The sequence below is a fragment of the Pipistrellus kuhlii genome, unplaced genomic scaffold (genome assembly GCF_014108245.1).
Source record: "Pipistrellus kuhlii isolate mPipKuh1 unplaced genomic scaffold, mPipKuh1.p scaffold_m20_p_4, whole genome shotgun sequence".
Lineage (NCBI taxonomy): Eukaryota > Metazoa > Chordata > Mammalia > Chiroptera > Vespertilionidae > Pipistrellus > Pipistrellus kuhlii.
In genome coordinates this window covers 73,733,727-73,759,135 of record NW_023425540.1, presented here as the reverse complement: position 1 = coordinate 73,759,135, position 25,409 = coordinate 73,733,727, and the positions used below count along the sequence as shown (strand labels likewise).

The 25,409-nt window shown below is 57.2% G+C and overlaps 1 protein-coding gene across 3 annotated transcripts in view; it reads right to left on the bottom strand.

Annotated features, from left to right (window-relative positions):
* GTF2IRD1 (GTF2I repeat domain containing 1) overlaps positions 1–25,409 on the bottom strand; it is a 95,430-nt gene that overhangs the window by 53,312 nt on the left and 16,709 nt on the right. For 2 of the 3 annotated variants that reach the window (XM_036410069.2, XM_036410071.2), the window contains exons 2-7: positions 11,275–11,403; positions 8,059–8,200; positions 5,212–5,367; positions 3,303–3,486; positions 2,293–2,603; positions 1,025–1,114 (exon numbers count right to left, since the gene is read on the bottom strand). In XM_036410069.2, coding sequence (XP_036265962.2) covers positions 1,025–1,114; positions 2,293–2,603; positions 3,303–3,486; positions 5,212–5,367; positions 8,059–8,200; positions 11,275–11,403 — 1,012 coding nt within the window. The remainder of the gene's footprint in view (positions 1–1,024; positions 1,115–2,292; positions 2,604–3,302; positions 3,487–5,211; positions 5,368–8,058; positions 8,201–11,274; positions 11,404–25,409) is intronic. The other variant, XM_036410072.2, reaches the window with a different exon arrangement.

The window sequence follows — 25,409 nt, the reverse complement described above, 5'->3', positions numbered from 1 at the left end:
ATATAATATCCGGTTTAATCCCTCGTGACAACCTTTAAACATAGATATTATTTCTGTTTCAGATGGGAGAACAGGCTCAGAGATGCTCCGTGTTTTGCCTGAGATCACCCAACCAGTGCCCAGCGAGATTCTATCCCAGCTTGGACCCCTTGCCCTCCAAGGCTGCTCCATCTGGACACCCACACCCTCCCCTTGCCAGGGATCAACCTTGTTTGGGGCAGTGGGGTTTCCAATCTCATCCAAGGGGCCTAGGTTTTCTAAAAAGAGGCTCTCACTGCAGGTGAGGCAGAGGCCTCCACCAGGCAAAACTGCTGGGAAGTCTCCATCCCTCTTTAAGGAAGCCGAAGTTTCCTGCTCTCGGTTCTCTGGGAGGTGCTTTCCAATCTGTCCACATTTTTTTTTCACACTCCTTGTTTCCAGAGGTGGTGATGAATCCCTCTCCCTCCCTCTGAGTGTGGATGAGATCAGGCTCTGGCTTCTAACGGGTAGAATGTGGCAGAAGTGACAGTGATTTCTGAGGCTAGGCCCTAACGGGCATGCGGCTTCCTCCTCCCTCTCTCTGGGATCACTAACTTCAGGAAACCAGCTGCCACAGTGTGAGGATACCCAAGCAGCCCTGCAGAGGCCCGAGCAGTGAGAACAGGCCTCAGAGCCACACCACTGAGCTTGGAAGCGGTGACTCCAGCCCCAGTCAAGCCTTCAGACGACCATGGCCACAGCCGACACTGCCGACGACAATCTTATGAGAGATCCTGAGCCAAAGCACCCAGATGAGCTGCTCCTAAATCCCCATCCTACAGAAACTTTAAGTTATAAATGCTTGCTGGTTTAAGCGAACTCTGGGGGCGATTTGTTAGGCAGCAACATGTGACTATTACACTCTGGTTATACTCACAAGTCCCTTGTGCAGAGCTGCCCTCCTCTCCCTCACAAAGAGACGACAGACGCATTTCCATTGTATCAAGCACCACCCTCAGCCCCCGGCTCCACTCCGGTCAGGGTGCTGCCACGGGCGCTGTCCTACCTGACCTGTCGTGGACGATGGAGAAGAGAATGCGCTTGGAGGCATGGACGTTCTGAATGAGCGGCCCACCAGGCCCGGGGGGCTTCTGTCCTGGACAAGGAAAAGGAAAGGTACAGGTTCGAGGTGGGCCCCCAGAGGGGTCCCCAGATCTGGCCTCGGAGCACAGGTACTGGCTCTGGGGTAACAACGTCACCCAACACAAACTCCCCAGAACGGAGTCCTGTATTCATGAACTCTAGGACAAGTTCTCTAACCAGAGGCCTGAGACATTCTTGAACAGAGTCTGCCATCCAAATAGCAGATCAGGGAAGGCAAGATGTCTGAGGTCACCTTTTATAGGTGGGGACAAAACAGGCAGGTAAATCCCAGCTCCCTGCTCAGCCAACACATTTGTATGTATATGGGCATCCTTTTGTCTCCTTAAAGGCCAGATGCACAAAAATTTGTGCAAGGGTAGGCCTTTCTTCCCCTGGCTGCTGGCACCGGCTTCCCTCTTCTGGCCCCGGCTTCGTCAGGAAGGACATCTGGAATGACGTCCGAAAGATGTCCGGTCTCATTAGCATTTTACCCTTATATTATAAGATAGTAAACATAACTTATAAGCACCCACTATGTGCCAGCAGTTCTCAAACTTGAGCGTACATTGGAACCACTTAGTGGATTTGTCCATTTGCAGACAACTGGGCCTCGCCCCAAAGCTTCAGACGCAGCCAGACTTCGGTGGGGCCTGAGCATGTGCATATCTAAGAAGCTCTGTCATTTAATCATGATCACAACAGCTCGAGGTAGGCACTCTCCATTTTACAAATGAGAACACTGAGGCTCACAGAGATAAAGATTTGCCCCAGGACACTCAGCCACCAAGTAGAGAAGCCAGGATATGAACAAAGTCTTTCTCATATTCAGCTGTTCCTTTTCTGATGCTTCCAGAATCCCTAATCCAGTAGGTAAATAGTAGGTGCTTATTAAATGCATGTGACCAAGGTTTTTTTTTTGTTTTTTTTGTTTTTTTGTTTGTTTGTTTTTTTATATAGATTCCTCTGGGAGTCCTCGGCTGTCTCTTGGTCCCAGGCCAAGGACACTGTTCACAGAAGGCTGAGTGTCTGACTGGGTCTAAGCCAGAAAGCCGTTTGTCCTGCCCCAGCCCTGTGCCCTGACATTCCTCCTTCAGTTCTGGGAGGGCCTGAACACCCTGACTTGCCCTAGAGGGTGCCCGAAATGAGCAACCTCTGTCCCACTGCAGACCTGGGGCCCCCGCAGGAGCTTACCACAGCAGTCCGAGAAGCCCTGGGCCATAGGAGTCTTGGGCTCAGGCCCAGGCCGGCTGAGGCCCAGGTCGCTGGGGGCCAGTGGGTAGGTGGGCGCCTCCTGCTTGAGCTCTCTCCCGGCGTGGTTGGGGAGTGCAGTGCTGTACAGGAAGCTGGCCATGGAGGAGGAGGTGGCGCTGGGGGGCAGGTCCTGAGGTGGCCCCTTGGGGGCCTGGCCATGCAGGCCGCAGTCCCGAGACCCCTTGGCGATCAGGGAGACACCGTTCAGCTCCACCAGGGCCTTCGAGTCCCGACCGCCGTCCTCGAGTGGCCTGGGTAAAGGAGACGAGGACACACAACAGCTTTGTGCACCTGACCGCTGGCTACGTAACGTCTGCAGCCCCTCAGCCCTCCCTCCCTCCGCAGAATACGGCAGCCTGTGAGGTATGCAGGACAGGAGCCATTCCCCATCCTGCAGGCGGGGGTGCAGGCCTGGGGTGGGCGTGATGTGCCTGGGGCACTTGGCTGGGCGATCGGAGAGGCCAGGCCCTGCCCTCCGCCTCAGTGTCCCAGTCCACCAACGGTGTCCTTTCAGCTGCAGTTAATCCTCCACCTCCCATCCTACCCCTCTTCCTCGTGGCCCGTGTGCGGGCAGTGGGGCTGGAGCACGGACGGCCCTCGGTCTGCCTGGCCACCTCCGCACTCTGCCCGGCCGCCCTGGAGCCTGCAGTGCTGCTGCTGCTATTTCCCCAGCCATGTCTCTCCCGGCTTCTCTGCACCACAGCAATCCCCTGGAGGCCTCCCGTCACTAAACGCCTGCTCAGGTGACACTCCATGACGGCACTTCCGCCTCACCTCCACCGTCAGACTGGCACCTTGTACAACCAGGGTCCCCTGTGGGGTCCGAAGAGATCACACGGGGCTGAGCCAGCATGGAAGCAGGTCCCCCTCCTAGCCAGGTCCCCCTGGCCCAGCCCTTACGGTGCAGCCACCAGACCCCGGCCCTCTCCCAGGCGGGCGGCCTCACTCACCTCTTGAGCTTGAAGCGGATACGGTGGCTGTGCTCCAGGATGGCCATGAGGGCCTTGGGGTCATACTCAGCCGGCCTCCGGAAGGCCAGGCCCTCGGGCAGCCCCTGCACGGCCAGCAGCCCCGGCTCCCTGAGTAGCCTCTCGTAGGGGAGTGGCACCACGCTGGCCCTCCCCAGGGCCTCGCCTGTGGGAGGAGGGATCGAGGAGAGGGTCTGGTGTGAGAGGGCAGCCAGGATGGGCGGGGGCCAGGCCTGCTCCAGTGCTGGGGATGTGTTGAATGACTTTCCTTGATGCTGGGTTCCCAGGAAATAAGAACTCCCATCAGTTCCTTAAATGCAGCTTTCACCCAGAATAACCTCAGAGGCTGGTGGGTGGGGACTGTGGGCAAGGACCTATTGTCTGAGGGCCAGGGCTACCCACAGAGACATCTGGATGGAGGGAAAAGCAGGCCTGGGGCTGTGGGCACGAGGTGAGGTGAGGAGGGGGTGAGAGAGATGAGAGAGAGAGAGAGAGAGAGAGAGAGAGAGAGAGAGAGAGAGACAGACAGACAAGAGGGCAGGAGAGAGATTGCAAGGAAAAAGCCATAGGGAGGAAGGGAGAGGAGAATGAGAGGGAGAGAAAGTAAGGAAGACAGGATGTAGAGAGGAAACAGAAAAAGAGAGGACAGACTGAGAAGATGGAAAGGATGAAGGAAGGGGTGAGTAGAGGGGAGCCAGGCTGGAAAACGAGGGGTAGGAGGGCCCGAGGCCTGGGCTCAGAAACATCTGTTTTTGCCCCTTTGCTACAGCCCTCACCTCAGGGCCACCTCTGATTCTGCTCAAGGTGGGGAAGGAGGCCAGGGCAGAGCGGGCAGGGGCACAGGGGACTCTGGGCACGAACCCTGTAGCTGGCAAGATTGTCTGCAGTGGCGCAGCCAACCTGAGTGACAAGTCCTCTTGCCCCAGGGTGGCCGGGGTGCTTACCCAGGGCCCCTGGGCCCCATGTCCCCGCTTGGCCGCCTTCTCCCCACATGTACACAACAGCAGGCGCTGCCTCACAGACCTGCTCCACAGAGCCAAGGAGGAGCGGGGAAAGGTACAGAGCGAGTCAGAGATAAGTGAGGTAGGACCTGCCCGAGGTCACCTGGGGGGTGTGAAGGCTACCGCTGGGCCCTGACTCTGCAGCCTGACCCTCCCTCCCCAGCCTCGGAGGAAAGATCTGGCTGCCAGGGAGCCTTCACCAGTCACTCAACAAATGCCCTCTAAACCCTGCTGCTGCCCCAGCCCTGACCTGCAGGCTGGGACCACAGAGACAGCAGGTGCATCCCTGACCCCGCTGGGAGCAGCTGGCCTGGTGAGGGGAGAGGAGGGCACAGCGGGTAGCCAGAGGGGGCTTCCTGGAGCTGAGCCTGAGAGGAACAGGGTGTCCACCACAGAGAGGAGAAGGCAGTCCACAGGGCGCAGCGGTGCAAAGGTGAGGGGCACGAATGGAGCCGGGGTGTGCGGAGAACAGGAAGTGGCTCAGGTGGCGGGTCAGCCCAGCCGGCCCAGCCGGAGAGGTGGGCGAGGAGGGGCAGTGGGGGCTGCTCAAGCCACCCTGCAGGGGCCAGAGCACCCCCAAAGGAAGTGCAGGGAAGAGCCTGGCCACACGTGTGCTCTGGGAAGTGCCCTTGGTCACGGGCAAGGAGGCCTGGGGCCATTTCTGGGTGAGCAGTGGCAGTGTCGCCAGGGCCTGGGCAGGGGCAGCGGGGATGGCGGGTCGGCACACGGGCGGGGGCGGGAGGTCCACGCCCAGAGATGCAGGAGGAAGGAGAGCTGCGCTGAAGTGCTGCCCCGGGTCCACAGTGGGCAGGAGGGAGCCCCCTCAACTGAGCGGGCACTCGGGCTCCCACCCGCCGGGGGCCCCCAAATGGAATGAGGAAGGATCTTACTATAAAGAACATCAAACACCTCCTCTACCATCTTCCGCAGCAGGTACACATCTGAGCCGTGCTCCAGGGTCGACCGAGGGATGTTCCGGCCGCCGGCCTCCCCCCGAGGCACCCTCTTGTGGTGCTCTGCTTCCGGCTCCTTCCACGGGGGTCCTCCTGAGGGCACAGAGCACACAGCATCCGTCTCACCCCCTGCCCGGAGCTGGACTGTCCCTGCCCTGTGCCGAGCTCAGCAGCGGGCCACCCAACACCAAGTGCAAACGAACGAGTGAATGAATGAATGAAGAATGAATGAGTGAGCAAACCCTGCGTAGGGCCAGGCTAGTCATGGGGCCTGCGTCTCGACGCTGGCCATCTCTAACCTGCTGTGTGACCGTACCCAAGTCTCCCTCCTCTCTGGGCCTCAGCGTGTGACCTCTCACTGGAGACCAGCTGGCCTGGCTCAGAACTGGGGTCCAACAATATCTATTCCATCTGGCTCTTTCCGCACTCTGACACTAACGCTCCATTTAAACAACCGAGGCCCCCGTTTTCTGCTCTGCCAAATGGGGAGATGACGAGGATCCCAGCAGGGGTCTGTGAGGCTTGGGAGAGGCAGGTTCATGCAAGGCTGGGCTAGGGCGGAGGCTTGGGCGTGCCCGTGGGCCACTGGGCGGGGAAGCTGCTGGAAATGGCGCAGGAAAAGAGATGAGAGTCCAGCGGCCCCCTCCCAGCTTGCAGCCTGCTCTCCTCCGAGGATCTGTGACACTTGAAATAAACCAGCCTGAGCTCCCAGCGCTATAAATAGTGGCTCTGCCTGGCTCCGGGGAGCCAGGTGCGCTTTCGTCAGGCCCCGGCCTGGCGTCCAGCCTGGCCAACGGGGGACCACAGACCCTGCCCCTGCCCACCCTGCCCTGCCCTGGCCCCCGCCCTCCCTCGGACAGGGTGCCGGCGCTGAGGGCTGCGTGGGATGGGGAGGCTGGGGCAGCGGCTGGGCCCCAGGAATGACATGTCCCATGCTAAGGGGAGGCTTTTCCCGAAATGGCTGATCCCGGAGTCCAGACCTGGGGTATAAGGAAAACGCCACACTGGTGAGACAACAGCTGGCCGGTCCCGAGTGTAAACCAAGTGCCAAGCATTGCTCTAAGACACAAACTTCTCTCATGGTGAGAATCACCTGGCGGGGTTGTTAAACTACAGATTCCTGAATCCCAACTAAGAAGTGCTAAACTAGGATTTTGGGGAACATATAGGTAAAATTGTATACTAACTAGTGCTCTAAGCTTAGAAGTGCTAAACTAGAATTTTTGGGAACATATATAGGTATAATTGTATCCTTAAAAAAAAAGTATACAATTTTACCTATATGTTCCCAAAAATCCTAGTGTAGCACTTCTTAGTTGGGATTCAGGAATCTGTATTTTAACAACCCCGCCAGGTGATTCTCACCATGAGAGAAGTTTGGGAAACACCGCACTAGTGCTTGCCACATATTAACTCATTTCATCCTCAGACCCACCTGTGAGGAGGGTAGCCCTGTTCTCCCCTTTCACAGATGAGAAGGTTGAGGCCAGGGAGCAGGAGGCAGGGCCGGAATGTGTGGCCTCAGGCGTCTGACGCCAGGGCCCACCCTCAACTCAAGAGCTCGAATGCTCGAGACTGAGTGCTGGCCTTCAGTGCCGGGGCCAGGCCCGAAACCTGTAGGACCTAAGAATCCCCCAGAAAGGTGAAGGGGACCTCCCCCAGCTTACTGCCAAGCGGGGGCCCCAGGCGCAGGTGGACCTTTGGGCACAGGAGGCTGGCAGGGTGTGGGGAGCAACCACAGCAGAGGTTCGAGGGACGGAGGGGCCTAAACGGGGCCGGAGGCGGGAGGCTGGGCGGGCACCGGCCGGGCAGAGGAGAGGATGGGGACCTTCCCGGCAGGGCAGAGGCAGAGGCAGCGATGGGGAGGGACACAGAGCTGGTAAACCAGCGTGCAGGGCAGCGCAGCCGGGGTAAGAAATGCCGGCAGGGCCTGGGTCAGGAGGGGCCATGAAGGCCCAAGCAGCGCTGAAGGGCTGGGGGCCTCAGAATGACTCCTCTGTCTCGGGGGCTTCCGGCTCACTGCCCGGAATGTCGGTCTCTGAGAACCCTGTGGCAGGGCTCTGGGGTTCCCGTGCTGCATCCCCCCGATCCCGAAGGAGTGTCACAGAAAGGATGGGTTTCAGAACCGGAGGCCTGGCCTCAGACCCTGCCTCACTCCCTCATCGGCTATGTCCCCGGGGAAGTGGCTTATGCTCACGGAGTCTCAGTTTCCTGTTTGTGAACCAGGGGTGAGTGTCACTGTGCCCGAAGCCTGCTGGGAAAAGCGAGTAGCGGTAGTACATGGTGGGGCCAGAGCACAGTTTATCACATGTACCGAGCGTTCTCTATGTGCTGCTGGACATGTCCTGTCACTCCAGCCACCGGGGCGGCTCCAAAACGATGTCACTGTAACAGTGACAGTGACAGTGCCTACCCCTAAGGTTGACGTTAGGATAAACGCGTTGGCATTGTGAAGGGCACTGCATACAGCAGGCGCTCAGTAAGTATTAAACAAGTGTGCTCAGCCTCTGTGTCGGGGATGCACAAGCACTGGGCAGCGCTGGGCCTCAGTGCTCCCTTCTGTCAATGAGCAGATGGGGCTGGCCGGCCCTGGGGTTCAGTCCAGCCAGGCGCTACCAATCGAGGGGCCGCTGTATGATTCCAACGAAACCGGGGGCTGCCCCCGGTAACGCCAAGTCAGGAAGCCTGCACAACCCCTTCCTGTCTAGGGCGTCCCCCAACAGAGTCCCCCAGGGCTGTTCTGGGACCCAGTACCCTGGCCTTGCAGAGTTCCGGGGTACTCACGGCAGAACCTGAGGAAGTCTGATTGCAGCTCCTTCCGCGCGGTCAGGAACATCCTCCCCTTCTCGGTGCCCACCACGAAGGCGCTCTCATCGTGCACAGCGACACAGGCCACCTCTGCATTCAGCTTGGAGAGCGCCGAGCACTGCAGGGGGAGCAGGGGGCGTGAGCCGGGGGGAAGGTCCCCCATCCCCGCACACCTTCGTGCCAGCTTTGGGGGTGGGATGGGAGTTCTCCCCCAGCAGCTCCAGGGAGCAGTCACTCCTACAACATTCTCAGTCTTAGAATCTGCAGTAGGAACCAATGAATGACCCGGCCGCCCCCTCTCCTCCCCGCCTCCTCCCACGCACTTGGCCAAGGTCAGGGGGAGGAGATCAGTTTACGGAGGCTGGAGGAAGCCAAAGGCACAAGGCCTCTGCCCTTCCTTCTTCCCAAGTCCTCCCTGCTCTGGGGCGGGCTTCCTCTGTTAGGCTGGGCCCAGCCCCAGGGACAATCCTGTCCTGGACTCTCTGTGCCCTGGATGAGGGAAAGGTAGGATGGGCCCCAAGAGAACCAAGGCTCAGACAGATCTAGGCTTCCATCCCACTCCAGCCTCTTCCTGTTGTGGGTCTGGGGCAGTCACACCCCTCACTGGGCCCGTTTCCAAGTCTGCAGAATGGAGGCAAGCAGCCCGGCTCAAAGGGCTTCAATGGGTTTGGTTGTGGGGATTCAAGGAGGCCTTGTTGGCGGGAAAGAATTTCTAAATGGGGCATTCGTGTGGGCATCCAGGCAAAGGGGTATTCTGCAGCCTTAGAGGTGAGATTGGCGGGCTCACTGCAAGGGGAGCCTTAACACAGGGGACCCTCAACCAAGACCATTAACATCTCAGGCCTCTGGCCTACATCACCAGGAAAACCCTGCCCGTCACTTTCTGCATGCAGTCGGTGCCTGATAAATGCTGGGTTTTCCGAGCTAGGTAGTGCTTTGCTGACAGTCAGGAAATCTGGCTTCTAATCTCAGCTCTGCTGCTGTGTGACCTAGACATGTTCCTCACCCTCTCTGGGCCATAATCATGCCTCTCATCCTGAAAGGGCAGAGCAAGGCTATAAGCAGAACTTCCCTTTTTGGTGAAGAGCCAGCCCTATGTGCAGCTCGATGCTGGCCTTGAAAACAACACAGTTCTATCCAATTGAAAAATGCACCTGGCATGGCATTGAGATTATGGGCATATCTAATCTCTGGCCTACAAGGTCATATAGCTGAGTTTATCTTCAAACAGGCTAAAGCAGGCTAGACAGCAAACATTTTTTTAAACAGCAGGTTTTTTTTACAAAATAGTTCCAGTTGCCTAACCCAGTCTTAAATCAGCCAATAAGAATGCAGAAGGCCAAATAAGCTAAGTGCATCCAGCCACGTGTGTAACTGGACCCTGGCCCTCTCCCTACCACCCAACCTAAGCCCTGTAAAGAAGCTGTACTTTCAGAACTTGGGGCTCTTTGCATCCTGCCCCTGCATGGGTAGAGGCGGAGAGACTGGGCTCGAGCTTGAATAAAGGCTCTTTGCTTTTGCATCGGACTCAGCTCCCTGGTGGTCTTTGGGGATCTTGAAATCTGGGCATAACAGTCCAGCTCCATCCTAGAGTTGCTCTGGAGAGGAAGCTGGGACATTGCAAGGCCAGCAGGCCAGTTTCCACTGATCCCCTAGTGAGGGGGGTTTTGTTTTCTACTCTCTAAGATTAAAGCAAAACCTGCCACTCCCTTTCCCCACAGCAGGATATTAACAAACAGGACCAACAGATCTGGTGGTTTCTAACAAAGGAGGGGCTGTCAGAGTTGGCGGAGAGCCTTGTGGGGTGGTCACACTTCAGCTGAAGGAGCTGAGGCCACCGCAGGGAATCGACTCACCCAAAGGCACCAAGCATGGGGGCCGGGAGGAAATGCCTGGAGGAGGGCCTGAAACAGGTGTGGGGTGGGGTGGTGATGATGGACAGCACTTGCCCACACCCTGCGGACCACCTGAGGGCCCTGGCCCTGAGCCCTGGAGGATGCCAGCGTTCAGTCACTTCCCAGCAAGTGCCTTGTCACCGGTGAAGGTCCCTCAGGAAATCCGTTAAGGGCCCAGGGGCTGGGGGAGTTTGCCTTCTGCATGTCACCAGGCTAGCAACAGAGTCATCGGCTCCTCCAAGCCCCAAGGAGCCTCGGAAAACCCTCTAGACCAGTGCTGCCCAATAGGATTTTCTGCCGATAGAAATATCCGATTTCTGCCCTGTGTAATGCTGTGGCCACTTGCCTCATGTGGCCACTGAGCACTTGAAATGAGAATAGTGTGACTGAGCAACAGAACTGTTTAGTGTATTTAATTTTAGCTAGTTACAATCTAAGTGCCAGTTGCCTCTTGTGGCCCGTGGCTGTGGTGACTGGTGACTGCCGTCCATGTCTGTGTCAGCGGCGTTTCCATACCAGCAGGCTAACCCTGCTGCAGGCCCGGGGCGGCTCCCTCCTCAGGAAGGCGGCTCTGCGCTGGGCAGGGGTTGCACCCAGCCACCTCCCCGCCCCCCCATGGCCCAACACCTGCTGCCTCTGGCCCAACACCACCTACGCTGCTCTAGAACCACCTACAGCAGAACAGCCTGGGAGGAGGTCCTTTGTCCTAGGGAACTGACGACTTGGCACCCGAGTCCACTTCAAAAACTGGTCATACTGTGTGACTTCAGGTAAGGTACTGCTGTCTCTGAATTTCAACTTCACCATCCTAAAATGCAGATTTAAACACACACACACACACACACACACACACACACAAAACACCTGTCTACCCTCCATCATAGAACTTCCCCCGGAAAAGGATAGAGGAAAATTGTATTATTATTTTTCATTTACTGTTAAAGGCTTAGCTGTGTTGGCAACGGTGCCGGAAGAGTACTTTACGAAGCCCCATTTCCCTCTCCCAGCCCCAAGATGCAGTTCCAGCCGTTGCTGTAACACCGGATTACAGCTTTCTAACGAATCGCTGCCCACACATTACCTTCCAGGTGCTGGGAGGGGGCCTGTGACCATGCCAGCCACGGGCCTTGGGTAGGAGTTACTGAAACGAGGAGCAGGGAATGAGCACTGGGTGTTTATGTACGTAATCTCATTGACCCTCTCGCCCCCCGTTGCAGGCAGAGGTGGGACTCGAGCTCCAACGTCTGGTTGTAAAGCTGGGTGCCCCACTCCCCGGGGGGGGGGCCGGGGTACTCACCATGGAATCTAAGGCAGACACAAGGCTGGTGATGATCTCGTCTTTGCGGGCGAAGGCGGAGTTCCAGCGATCAGGCCCACAGCCATTGGCGGGGACGTCACAGCGCTTCCCCAGCAAGGCCATGGTCACCTGGAGAGAGGGGGGGGGGGCAGACGGAGGTGGGTGTGCGCCGCGAGGAGTGGCCGCCCTGACTGGCTTGGCCCCAGACCTCAGAGCTGTTTCTACTTCCCACATAGAAACAAAAGACAAGTGAAGAGCTGGCCTTCTCTTCTCCTAAGGGCCTTATATGCAAGATCGAGTACACCTCCCCCTCCCCCCCAAAGTCTGCCGCCTCAGAGCTGAGCCCAGGACCATGGCCAGTCTGTCCAGCAACCCAACCGTCAACTCTCCCCATACGCACTGCACTGGCTATCGCTCTCTGCCCCACACACCCTATGTGGCTCCCTGCTGCCCACAGTCTGGACTCGGCTTGGTATTCAAGGTTCCTGGTCCAGACACCCATGTTCCAGTGTTCTAGGTATCGTCATTCCCAAACATACCCACATTCTTTAAAAAAAATTTTTTTTATTGATCTCAGAGAGAAAGGGAGAGGGAAAGAGAGAGAGAGAAACGTCAATGATGAGAGAGAATCACTGATCGGCTGCCTCCTGCATGCTCCACATTGGGGATCGAGCCCGCCACCCGGAATTCCCTGACTGGGAATCAAACCGTGACCTCCTGGTTTATAGGTCAATGCTCCACCATTGAGCCACACTGGCCGGGCGACCTATCCACATTCTTGTGGCTCCCCAGCTGTCACAGGTCCCACTCTCCCTGACCCATGCCTTGCCTGGTCCCTTTGTCATCTGTGGACTGCCTGCTCAGCTTTTAATTGTTGCCTCTGTTGTGAAGGTACCCCTCTCTCGCCCCACTTCCTGCCCTCTCCTGCCCCAGCTACCCTTGCCGTCTTCCCACATGTCCCCAAACTCCTCCATCCCGGCTCTGTAACAAGCCACAAGGGAAGGCCACTGCCCCGCGGCCTCTGAGCCACAGTCTACTTTCCGGCTGTCAGGACTCAGTCTCAGAGGTACAGAGGTTGCTTCATCTCAGACCTGGGTTTCTCACACACAGGACTTTGTCCCCTCGTCATAAGCTCCTGGAGAATAGAGCTGCATTCTCCCCGTCTCTGGGGCACCCTCAGATCAGGGCCCCCCTATCAGGAATTCCCTGGGCAGGAAACTGGTCTGCTGCCCCTGTGCCACCCAGCCTGGCCCGGGCACCCACCAGATGCAAAGGTCAGCCTCCCTCAGTTCCGTCCCATCCTGCCTTCCCCTTCCAGACGCCAGCAAACATGTCCAGGGGGCCCGCCCTCAGGCCTCCTTAGGGCCAGTGCCTTCCTTAGAGGCAGCTGCCCCCTCGCCAATCGGAGCCAAGGAGAGGGCAGAAGTTAGTCCGTTTCCCTCTCGGGGCCCAGCCTCCTCTGATGCTCTGTGCACGGTCCCAGCCCCGGGGCGCCGTTCGGGGAGTGAGCGGGGACCAGGGCTGCGGGCCTTGGAGGGAGTTTGCCGAACCCCTCCTGACTCCCAGCAGATCGGAGTGAAGGAGGAGTCTGTGTACATGACTAGGGATGGGGTGGGGGCGGGGAACAGCTCTGGGCAGGTGAGAGCTGGCCTGGCACCTTAAAGGGTGCCAAGCCCAGAGTGTCTCCTATCGGTGCAGCTGCTCCTGTACCTCAAGCTCTGTGAGGACAGGGACCAGTCCGCCTGTCACCGCTGCACCCCCAGAGCACAGCTCAGGGCCGGACGTAGGCGACGGACCAAGGCCTGTGATCCACACCAAGGACTGTGGCCTCTACGTGGCTCACAACTCCGATGACATGAAAGAGCAAATGTCTGAGTGCGTCACACAGAACAAGGTGAGAGGCTTCCGATCTCAGTCACAGGAACATCCGAAGGAATGAGGGCCGCATCAGAGCTTGGCTCTGGCCTCAGTGTTGGCCGGAGTCTGTGGTTGGCTGTGGATCAATATTGATTCTAACAACTGGCCAGTCAGCAGTCGGCCAACATGTATGTTGGGTTCACCTCTAAACGTTGATTAAATGTATTTCTTCCCCTAGACTGCAATATTATAGGCGTTCAGAGTCCACAGTATTAAGGATGCTGAGGGTATGAATAAGACGTGCTAAAGGACCAAGAGGCAGCCAGCACCAGGCCGGGGGGCCTCTGTGGCTTGGCCGGCTGAGAGGGGTGCCAGTCTGGGGTGCTTGTCCCCGCCCCCTCAGCGACTCCCGCTTCGCCAGTCCCCTGAGCCATTCCCAGAAAGGCCTCCACTGCCAGCCTCCCAGCTGCTGAGTCCAAATCGAATCAGAGCAAAGCAGGAGGCACCAGACAGCACTCCAGCCCCGGCCTCCGGGTCGCCCCTGCCAGCTGCGGCTCCTAATCCACTTAGGAAGGATGCAGGCAGTCAGAAAGGGAGGAGCATGGAGGGAGTGAAGGGAGGCTGGGCCATCCCCGACTCCTTGTCTTGGCTATTTGAGCTCCCAGGACCCTCTATCCTATGAACCAGGAGGTCAATGGTTTGATTTCTAGTCAGAGCACATGCCTGGGTTGGAGGCTTGATCCCTACCTAGTAGGGGGCGTGCAGGAGGCAGCTGATCAATATTTCTCTCATCATGGATGTTTCTCTCTCTCTCTCTCTCTCTCTCTCTCTCTCTCTCTCTCTCTCTCTCTCTCTCTCTCTCTTCCCTCCTCTCTCTGAAATCAATAAAAAAAACATTTAAACTCCCCCACCCCCACCCCTACCAAAAAAAAACCAAAAAAAAAACCAAGAGGCAGTATGAGAGATTGCAACTCCGGCCAAGGTTAGATCACGGAGGAACAGTCCTGGAATGGAGAGGGAGGTCGGTCCCAGGCCCACAGCACTGGCAACACCTGGGCAGCCATCAGCATGTCTGCGGTGACCATCACTGTGTGTGAGTATGAGAGGACCTGCCTAAGACCCCCAGCCACTGGGTCGTGGGGATGAGGTCTGTCCTGTCTGTCTGTCCATTAGCTTGGTCTTTCCTGTTGGGAGGACACCTCCTCCCACTCGCCGGAACACGCAGAACAGGAAGACCAGTGATCAAATCCACAGCTGACACGCAACCAAGCTGATCAACCCGCCCTGGAGCTTGCCTGGGTTTAGCCCAGAAACCTATCAGTCCCAGGCAAAGCAGGGTGGTGGGTCAGCCCACCACGCAGACAGGGGCCAGCAGGACCAGGGGCCCCAACGCCCCTCTCGGCCTCTGAAAACAACGACAGACACCAACAAGGAAGACAAAGTCACGGACATGAGGTCCTCCTATCTTCGGGTCCAAGATATTCGGCTTCACTTAGGGAGGTGACAGACAGGCTTGGGACAGAGGAGAAGCCTCCCGAGGAGGGGCAGGGCCGCTTCATCCGGGGAGATCACAGGAGGCAGCGGCTCTCCTGATGTGCCTGAGGGTCCGGCAGGGGTGTGTGTGTGTGTGTGTGTGTGTGTGTGTGTGTGTGCGCGCGCGCGCCAAAGCCCCAAAAGCAGAGCTGGAGCGTGTGGAGAGCAGGCTGGGATCCTGGTTTGTGGGGACACTGCTGTGTGACACCTGCCCTATCACCCAGCTCTCAGCCTCACTTGCCCATCTGTGAGGGGGGCAGGCAGGTAGCACAGCAGCTGCCAACATCTGCCAGCCCCACCCCGAGATCCCGGGCCCCAGAAGCTCTCCAGCGGCAGGTCCCCTGCAGGCCCAGGACGACGTATTTTGAAGTTCCCAGGGGATCCTGACGGGCAGCCAGTACAGGTTGGTCTCTGGGGACATTTCCAGCTCCCACATCCGACTCCCGTTCCCTCAGCTTCTCCTGGCTGCTGCCTCCCTCCCTCGCCAGGATTCCTTGCCTAGATAGTGGCAGCTTTCTGGCCGCTGAGAGCTGGAGGTCCGCCCGGTCCCGGAGCCAACAATTAGCCAAGCGCGAGTGTCCATGTCTGAGCCACTGTGGCTGCTACCCAGGCAGGCCTGCCTCCAGGTGGGAGGTAAGCACGGAGGTCAGCCTGCAAAGCCCACTCCAGCTGGCCCTGGGGCCAGGGCGGTGCACATCCGATCCCAAACCCCGTCACTCAGCCTGCAGTCCAGGTCAGCAGGGAGGTGCCCATGGCCTGGACGCCAATGGGAAAGGCGCTGGGGCAGGTGTCACACAGCAGTGCCAGACCCTCAGGCACACCAAGAGAGTGGCTGCCTCCTGGTGAGTACCTGAGCTGCCCCAGGGGCCCAGCAGAAGTGAATGGGGCTGATGGGGTCAGAGGTCGGAAGGGGTGCGAGAAAAAAATCCGGGTGGCAGTCGAACCTCTTAGCTGGGCTCATTTACAAACTCCCTTTCCTCACCCACCATTCTGGATGCTCCTTTCATTCAAGGGTTCGACAACCCCACCCTCCCCTCCTTGCCCTGCTTCCACTGCCAGCTCCTTCCTCCTCTGCCAGCCAACCATGGCTGCCCACCAGGGGCCCCTGGCGTGGGGCCTCGCCCTCCCCCTTGGTGGCTGCCGCCCTGTTTATGAGCAATCTGACATCCATGGCTTCCACCCAGGGAGCGCGGCTGGTCAGAGGGAACGAAGAAAGGGAGGGTACAGACACCAAGTTCCAGAGGCAGGGCATTCTGGTTCAAACCGAGTGACAGAATCAGGACGGGATTTGGGGCGCAGGACCCACTCCTCATTCAGAGGCATGCGGCTAATGGTGGGACCCCAGGTGCAGCGGCCGGCCAGCTCAGACAGGACCCGAGGCAGGGTCTGCGCATGTGATGGCGTGAGCCGGGTGCCAGAGCCTCACACCATGAGCCCAGGGACTCAGAGATGCACACAGAAACACTAAAGGGCCCGGGGGCCAAAAAGCAAGTGCCGCCGAAACTGGTTTGGCTCAGTGGGTAGAGCACATGTGTCAAACACAAGGCCCGCGGGCCAAATCTGTCCCGCCAGGCCTTGCAATGTGGCCCGCACCGCGCTGTCATCACTGCACTCCGCTGCGTTTCCATCACAATGACAGTTTATGACTGTTCAGTAAACCATTCGGCCTGAGATTTAGGCTGGATTTTAGATTTTGGCCCCTTCTCTGATTGAGTTCGACACCCCTAGGGTAGAGCATTGACCCGTGGACTGAAAGGTCCCAGGTTCGATTCCGGTCAAGGGCATGTACCTTGGTTATGGGCACATCCCCAATGGGGGGAGTGCATGAGGCAGCTGATGCATGATTCTCTCTCATCGATGTTTCTAACTAAAAAAAAAAAAAAAAAAAGCAAGTGCCATGGAAATGGGCACAGCTACCATCTCTGCGAGGGGAGCTCTGCAGAGGGGAGGCAGGGCAGGAGCAGCAGGCTGTCTCCTAAGTGCCCCGGGCTGGGTAGGCCCCTGGGATACAGTTCACTCTCAAACCATTCTCATGTTACAGAGAGGGATGCGGAGGCTCCGGCACCCTGACCGAAGGCCTCAGAGCCAGGATGTGGCAAAGCTGAGACCCGAACCCAGATCTTGTCGACTAAACCTGGGATCCTTTCACCCGACGACAAAGCCTTCGGCCCACCTTCCTCTGAAACACCCACAGGTCAGTGGGCATGGCCAGCTGGAGTGAGAGGGCACCCCTCCAGCATTCTGTTTCCCCGTCCATGGGGCCCCAGGGCAGGTGAAGGCAAGGAGACCCCCAGAAGGGTCTTTCCTCGCCCTGGGCCTGAGGAAGAGGGCTTGTCCCCGGAGCCGAGGGATGCTCTGGGCAGATGCCTTCCCTAGCCAGGGGTCCAACCGGGCACCCAGGCCCTACCCCTCACGTCTCTAGGCCCCTGGACACGCCTGTCCTCTGGCTGCTGGGCCCTGGCACCTCTAGGAGAGAGACACCCTCCCCTTTGCCTGGCTCGCTCTTAGCGACTATCAGGCATGGAGGTGCCTCCTATCCTGACTCTCCAGGCTGGCCTGCTGCCCTGTGGCCCGGCACCCACAGCTCCTTCTTCCTCCTCCCCTCATCTCTTCCTCTTCCGGAGGCCACCTGCTCCTCTGGGCCCCCTGGGTCTGCCCAGTACCAGCCTGGAATACAGAACGAGGCCTGGAAGGGTGTCTCCGGGGAGGGGCAGGTTTGGAAGAATCAGGAGACACGAAGAAGGTGGGTGGGGAGGAGGGGGGCACCCTGGACAGAGGGGGCAGCACAGGCCGGCCGAGGCATGAGGAAGCATGTGGCGTGGGGTCCTCCCTGAGGCTGGAGGGAGCTGGTGCAGACAGACCCCCGAAGCGCTTTCAGACCACAGTCCCATCCAGGGACTGTCCAGTAGGAAACACCTGCACTTGTGGCCCCAGAAGGTCCTGCCCCGCCTTCCTCTGTCAGAGAGCCAGTCTGAAAGCCGTTTCAGGCCGTCTGAAAGCCTGAGGGGACACGCCCCACGGGAGCCCACATCTCCCCAGGCCATCTTCTGAGCACTCAGGCCCCGGAATCATCTGGGCAAGCACCCCACCCCCTGTTTCGGGCCCCAGAGGCCTGTTCGCCAGTATGTCCTCCCATAGTGGCTTTAAATGACGGCAAACTCTTTGACACTTAATATGGGCCTTAATAACTCACTTCTAACCAACAGAGCGCTCCGAAGTGCCGCCACGTGACCTCCAAGGCCAGGTCCCCAAAGGTACTAGGCTCCTCCCTCTGTCTGAGACGCACCCCGCTGGAACTCTGAGCCAACACGTCTTCAGCATGACAGCTCCATGCTGAAGAGGCCGAGGGGATCTAGACATGCCTGAGCAGACCCAGCTCTTCCCCAGACCGGCCAGCAGACCGGTAAGGAAGTCTTTGAGATGACCCTGGCCCCAGCCGTCTTTTGGCTACAACTGTTGGAGAAACCTTGAAAAAGAACCACCGAGCCGAGTCTCGTCAAGCCCCAGAAGTGAGAGATTCAATGGGAAATGACTGTTGTTTGTCCTTGCTGAGTTTGGGGCTACCTGTTACACAGCGATAGTTAATGGATATACCCCGGGGAGAGGCCATGCAGATGCAGGCACACCCGCAAGGGGCAGCTGCTTAGGAGCGTGGCCAGAGCTTGGATATGGGTGAGGTACCCACAGGCATGTGCACAGTGTGGGGAAGAGCTGAGATGAGTGCCGGGAACCTCCTCTTCCTAGCTGGCATGCCCTATGGGGGAGCCCCCCTATGAGAACGGCCACTCAAATTTGCCCGCAGGGACTCATGACAGGCCCAGAAATGGTCCTCAAAAGGCATTCACGCCCTAGTCCCAGGAGCCTGAAATTTCACCTTGTATAAAAAAAATTGCTTTTGCAGATGTGATTACATAATGGCCTTGAGACGGGAAGATTACCTATCACCCAGGGGAGCCCTAAGGACCACCGCATATATCCTTACGGGAGGCGCACAACAGCGAAGGCCCCATGAAGGCAGAGCAGAGAGAGATCTGAAGGTGCCGACCTTGAAGACCGGGGCAATGCAGCCACCAGCCACAGAGCGCTGGCAGGCACCAGGCACCAGGCACCAGGCAAGAGACCCCCTCTCCCGGAGTCTCTCCAGGGAGCATGGCCCTGCTGACACCTGGATTTTGACGGAGCAACGCTGACTTTTTTCTGGTCTCCAGAACCGCGGGAGAGTACGTTTTGGATGTTTCGAGGCAATCTGCCACAGCAGCCTCAGGAAATAGGCCCAGGGCCCCTGCCCTCCCCACTCACAAATCTGGGCCCACACCCTCAACTCCTGGCCCACACAGTCCTCAGCTCAAACCTCTGCAAAGCCCAGGCCTGGGTTTGCCGGAAAGTTCTTCAGTCCCAGACTACTGGGAAGAGCTGGAATTTTCCAGATGCCAGGGGAACACCTCTGACTCAAGTCTCACTGCTGGGTGCTGGAGCTGGTGAAAAAAAATACACTCCACTGTGCAAAAGGCAAGCGTACACACCACCCAAACACAGCCCCCGCACCAGCCGCTGCCATATGCTTGTGTTTCTTGAAAAAGAAGCTTGAGAGAACAAACAAAAAGAAATAATCTCTCCTCTTGTGGGGCAGGGCAGGGGCATCCTTCCTCCCCAGGAGCCCCACCCCCACTGGACATCCCATCTCTGTCCTAAGGCCCCTCCGTGGGGATGGAATTGCCTGGGCCCTTAATTTCTGGCTGCTTCCCAATGCCCACCCATCGCGGCAGCTGGCAGAGAGCAAAGCAGACCACAGCCCTGACTTGCTCTCCTGTCTGCTCAGGCGGGCTCCAAGGGGCAGCTTGAGGGGGTCTTACATGAGCCACAATGCCGTGGGTGGCAATCGAGACCTGTGGTCAAGACACCTGAGTCCCAATCCCCATTCCAACCCCAAGTCCTTTCCCCCTTCCCTGCTAACAGAGCCCCCGTGTCGTTTAGATACAGGTGCGTGGGGCAGCTTGACTCTTAAGACTTAGATCAAGGCAAGCCCATCACCCCTTTGCCTGGGATTGGATTAAGGAGAAGCAGGGAACTCTGTTCTGGCCACTGAGACACAAGGGGCTTCTAGGAAAGGTGTCTACAGAGTGCAGATCCCATCACATCCCATTTGGTGGTCTACCCACAGCAAGAATCTGGGGTTTGGTAGCAGATGCTGTCACTGGTTCGCTCAGCCCCCATTCGACCCTCTCCTCCCCTACCCACTGAGCAAGCGCTGGCTGCCCAATCCCTCCCGCCCCTCTAGGCCGGGATGACCAAAGCCACTGCCTAGGAGGGAAGACCAGGGAACAGAGACGCCAGCCCCTGTGATGTCCCTGGACAGCTGCCCCAGGGCGGGGCTGCCCGCCTCCAGACTGCTCTTTACAGACAACAGACCCCTCACCTTCTCAGTTTCCGCTTAACAGGTTACTTACAATTCAACACTTTTCTAATGCAACAGATTCCACAGCAGGCATGTTCAAATTCAGATTCACTTTGCTACAGTTTGTGTCTTTCAAATCCCTTCTGAAATAAGGTGGGGCATAGATCAATGAAAACAAATCAACCCATGAACCTTTTAAAAGGCCCGGCGCTGGGCACCATTCACGCAGAGAAAGCCCTGCGTCCCCAGGAACCAGCTTGATGGGTAAGTAGGTTATTTAATCTCCCCAAACTTCCCTCTCCTCATCTGTAAAATGGGGCAACTCAGACCCACCTCACTGCACTGTTGAGGGGTTTAAAGACTTCAGTATCGCCGAAACAGGTTTGGCTCAGTGGATTGAGCGTCGTCCTGCGGACTGAAAGGTCCCAGGTTCGATTCCAGTCAAGGGCATGTACCTTGGTTGAGGGCACATCCCCAGTAGGAGGTGTGGAGGAGGCAGCGGATCGATGTTTCTCTCTCATCGACGTTTCTAGCTCTCTATTCCTCTCCCTTCCACTCTGTAAAAAAAAAAAAAAAAAAAAAAGATATATCTATCTATCTATCTATCTATCTATATATATACCTCAGTCTCCAAGATTCTCCTGATAAATATCTCTGTCCCTCAATTCTCATCACTGAGGAAAGTTTTCCAAGCCCCGACCTGCTTCCTCCTGGCGGTGCATCTGGAGGCACACAGGATGCATGGCTGAAATTCCCGCTCACCAGGCCTCTTTCCTCCAGCCTGAGCCACCCCAGTTCCTGGCCCTCAGACAAGCATTAGAAGGCAGTAGGGCTGCCGAAGCCGGTTTGGCTCAGTGGTAGAGCGTCGGCCTGTGGACTGAAAGGTCCCAGGTTCGATTCTGGTCAGGGGCATGTGCGTTGGCTGCGGGCACATCCCCACTAGGGGATGTGCAGGAGGCGGCTGGTAGATTTTTCTCTCTCATCAACGTTTCTGGCTCTCTGTCTCTCTCCCTTCCTCTCTGTAAAAAATCAATAAAGTATATTAAAAAAAAAAAAAAAAAAAAGAAAGAAAGAAATCGGTAGGGCTCCCATCCTGTCCCTGGCACAAATCCCAGGTCAGAAATCTCAGCAGGAATTGGGATGGATAGACCCAAGCACTGGATAAGCGGTTCAAAGAGGTGACTTCTCAGGTCCACTCCAGGTTTGAGATTTAAAACACACACACACACACACACACACACACACACACACATATATATTTCAGAGAGGAAGGAAGAGGGAGCGAAAGAAACATCAATGATGAGAGAGAATCGTTGACTGGCTGCCTCCTGCACACCCCATAGTGAGGATCAGGATCAAGCCTGCAACCCAGGAATGTGCCCTGACCTGGGAATCGCACCATGACCTCCTGGTTCATAGGCCAACGCTCCACCACTGAGCTACACTGGCTGGACAGGTTTGAGATCTCACATTAAAGTGAGGTTGATAATAAAATAATAATCCCCAAAATGATGCTGTACACCCATTTTCATAGAAGCATCATTTGTTAATAGCCAAAAGGTGGGAGCAACTCATGTCAATCCACAGATGAGTGGATAAAGAAAACGTTGTACACACACACACACACAATGGAATATTATCCAGCTTTAAAAAGGAAGGAAATTCCGTAATATGCTGCAGCTGGAATGAACCTTGAGATCATGCTAAGTGAAATAAGCCAGTCACCAAAGGGCAGACACCGCCTGGCTCCACTCGTATGAGGTACCTAGCTAGCGGAGTCGACTTCACAGAGACGGAAAGCAGAACAGAGGCTGCCAGGGGCTGCAAGAAGGGGGAAGTGCGGAGACAGTGTTTAATTTGCAGTTTCACTTTGGGAAAATGAAAACCGTTCTGGGGGACTGGTTGCACAACAATAGGAATCTACCTAACACTACGGAACTGTCTGCTTAAAGATGATGGAGATGGTAAATTCAAAAATAATAACAGCAGCAGCTGCTACCATTTACCGAGAGCTATCCAGTGGCACCTGCTACACCAGGCCTGGCAATGCGTGTCACCGCGCCCATCCCCGACGCCATGACTGGCTTCTGCAGGCCCACACGGAGTCCAGGTCCATTTGCACTGAGCTAGTGGACATTACAGGGACACAGGCTTCAGCTCAATCCGGGGAAACACTTCCCATGGAGGGCTGTCCCCAAAGGAAAAAACAGGCTGCCTCGCAGGCCCTGTGTCCTCTGTCCCTGGCAGTTCCCAAGGTGGAAGGAGACCATGTATGCAGCCCACTCTTTTCAAGGAGACGAACTACCTGCAAGGATCCTTCCACCAGTCATGGCCTGGGGGTCACATGGACAGAGGTCAAGGACAGTGCGGTCTGCTTTGTGGAGAAAGGGAGGCAAGCTGATACATAGGATTGCAAGGGCAAACTCCTGCCGCTTTAGAAAATAAACGCTTCGTGCTCTTTAGTGATACCCTTAGCGCCACGGGAGTCAGAGCTGGATGGGCCCACCTCCATGTGCCTCTTGGAAAACCGAGGCCTGGAGGGGGGAGGACGGCGGCCCAGACCGGCGCCCCCAGCGCGGGTTCACGCCCGGCACAGCGGGCGCTTCCGCTGCCTAACGGCCGTGCAGGCCACAGGGGCTTTCCTGGTCACCGGAGAGGCCTGTAAGGCCGTGGTCGGCAAACTCCTTAGTCAGCAGAGCGGCAAACCGCCGCTTTCAGGGAACCAACGCCTATGTCTTTAGAAACGGGCAATTCTTCTGACGGCATTCTGTGCTCGGCGTGGCGCCCGCGTGTTTGCTTCCACTGCGTTCTCCCTGGTGTCTGATCGCGTGAAAAAGACATCAGACATGTAAACACATCGCACCGCATGCAACGCCCGGCGGAATCGCTCCGTATGAAGGAAGAATCACAGCACAGGAGGTCACAATGTAGGGCTCAACCTGCAAATGGTCCAGACCGGCTGAACTCGGTGGTCAGACGTCAGGATGGTGGTCATGACGGGGGGCAGAGGGCAGATTGGAACGAGGCATGAAAGGGGCTCTGGGGGGCTGGGAATGTTCTGTTCTTAGAAAAAAAAAAAAATCTTTATCCAAGGATATATTTATTGATTTTTAAAGAGAGAAAAAACAAATCAATGTGAGAGAGAAACACCAATCTGTTGCCTCCTGTACATGCCCCGACTGGGAATGGAACCCATAACCTAGGTAATGTGGCTTACCCGGGAAGGGGACCCGCGGCCTAACCTTTTGGGGTACGAGATGGCACTTGCAACAGCAGAGCCACCTGGCCAGGGCAGGAAGGCTCTGGGTGCTAGTTTCCTGGGTGATCTGGCTTCCAAAATGTGTTGAGCTGTTGACTTACCATAGCATTTTCCCCTCCATAACGTTTTAAGAAGACAGCAGGGGTTGGGATTCCCCAGGGAGGCAGCAAACAGGAACGTTGCTTTTTGGCACACCCCATCGCAAGAGTTTTAACCGAGTTGCCTACCCGGTGACCCCGCACTTCTATCAGTGCATCCTGAGAAAACCATCTGAAACCAACGTGGACTTGTGAAGGCATTCCATCAGAGCGGGTGACACACGTGTAAATACAACCGCGCACACAAAAAGGAGCAGCAGACACGCCAAGCGCCCGGAGGGGGGACGGGCGGGGTGCTGAAACCAGCGCTGCGCAGACTGACCTCGGGCACACACGCGGAGCCTGGGGTGCGTCTCCGCGGGCTGGATCACTGGACTTCCCTGCCCTTTCCTTCTCATGTTCTGTGAGTTATCTGAGACATCACTGATTTTTGCCGTTTGGAAGGGAATAACAGAAACCTCATTCTTAGGAAAATATATAAAGAAATAACAACCAACTAACCCCCATAGCTGTCCCTCCCCCAGGGCAGGAAACCGGCCCCAGGCTGGGCCAGGGCAGACCCGGGGCAGCACAGGCGGCTGCTGCTTCCTGGGGAGAAGGGGCGGCCTCCTGCCCTCTCGGAGGAGGAGCTGGGGGGCGGCAGGTCATGGCCTGGCAGGGGGAAGCCCCCTCCGTGTACTTAGTTCAGGATCCCCGAAGGCAGGGCTTTATCCCTCTCAGGTGGAGAGGGGTTCCTGAAGGTGGGTGTCTCCTCTCGGATTGGGCTCCCTGGGCCAGGCCGGGGCCAGGCCTGTGCTCAGAGCGCCGAGACAATGAAGGGAACCCTCCACGTCACGTGTTGCCACGTCTCTGCCACCCCAAAGGAGACGGGTGCAGGGTGCTGCTGGCAGGAGAGGGTGCCCTGGCTCTCGTGGGCAGACAGCTCTCTGGGGTCAGGTTTCCAGCCCTTTATTTAAAGCCCCACTGTGGCTCCCGGCGGACGGGCAGGGGCAGCCGCCGCCTGCGTGACCAGGATGAGAAATTGCAATCCCGACTCGGGCCTGCGTGCCTATGGCAACTGGCGTCGTGGCCTTGGAGACTAATCTCCAGGCTGCCAGCCAGCAGGGGCCTCTCCGGGAGGGGTGGTGCTCCCGGCCGAGGCCCTTGGCCGAGGACCGGGACCACCTCCTGTCCCCACGGCAGAGGGGCATCTGGCCTGGCAGTGGGCTCCTGGCCAGGCTTAAAGCACACCGGTTCCCACGGCCACAGCCCAGCCACCCTCCCTCCCACCTCATGGCCACACAGACACACACACAGCAACACCATCACACTTCACCCTACACCGCACTGGGACAGACAGATCCCTAGGTGCTCCTGCCCATGACAGAGTCCCAGGCTGGGAGGAGATAGGGCAGTTAGGTTATGAGGGGGGGAAAAAAAAAAAAAAAAAAGATTAAAACACAGAGTGACACATCTTGATTTGAGTGGTGGTTACATGGGTGTATACACAGGTTAAAAAACTCATTATGCTTGGACCCTCCAGACTTAAGCTTTTTACTGTAAATAGATTATACGTCTGTCAAAGATAAAATAATAATAGTAATTAAAATAATAATAATAAGACACACACAAGAAGCACGGGGTGACAAGGCGGAATGGCAGGGGAGGCGCCTTGGAGGAGCTGACACCCAAGCCGAGAGGAGTGTGATGTCATGGGGGAGAAGTCCGCAGGGGAGGAGCAGGGCCAGGGAATGGTGCCCAAACATTGCTCATCTGCCATGGGACGGCTGCCCCGCCCCCTGCAGGGCCCACCTCCCTAGAAGTAAGTGCTGAGCACACGCACCCAGCCCCGTCTGAAGGAGGGCCACGGGGCTCAGGCAGGTTGGTGACTGGGGCGGGTCGCTGGGTCTGGCTATGCACAGCTCAATGGTCCAGGGCAGGAAGTGGTGGGCAAAGAGACAGGCCGGCACCAGGGCTACGCCCGGGACCTCGGGAGAGATCATTCAGGGGACAA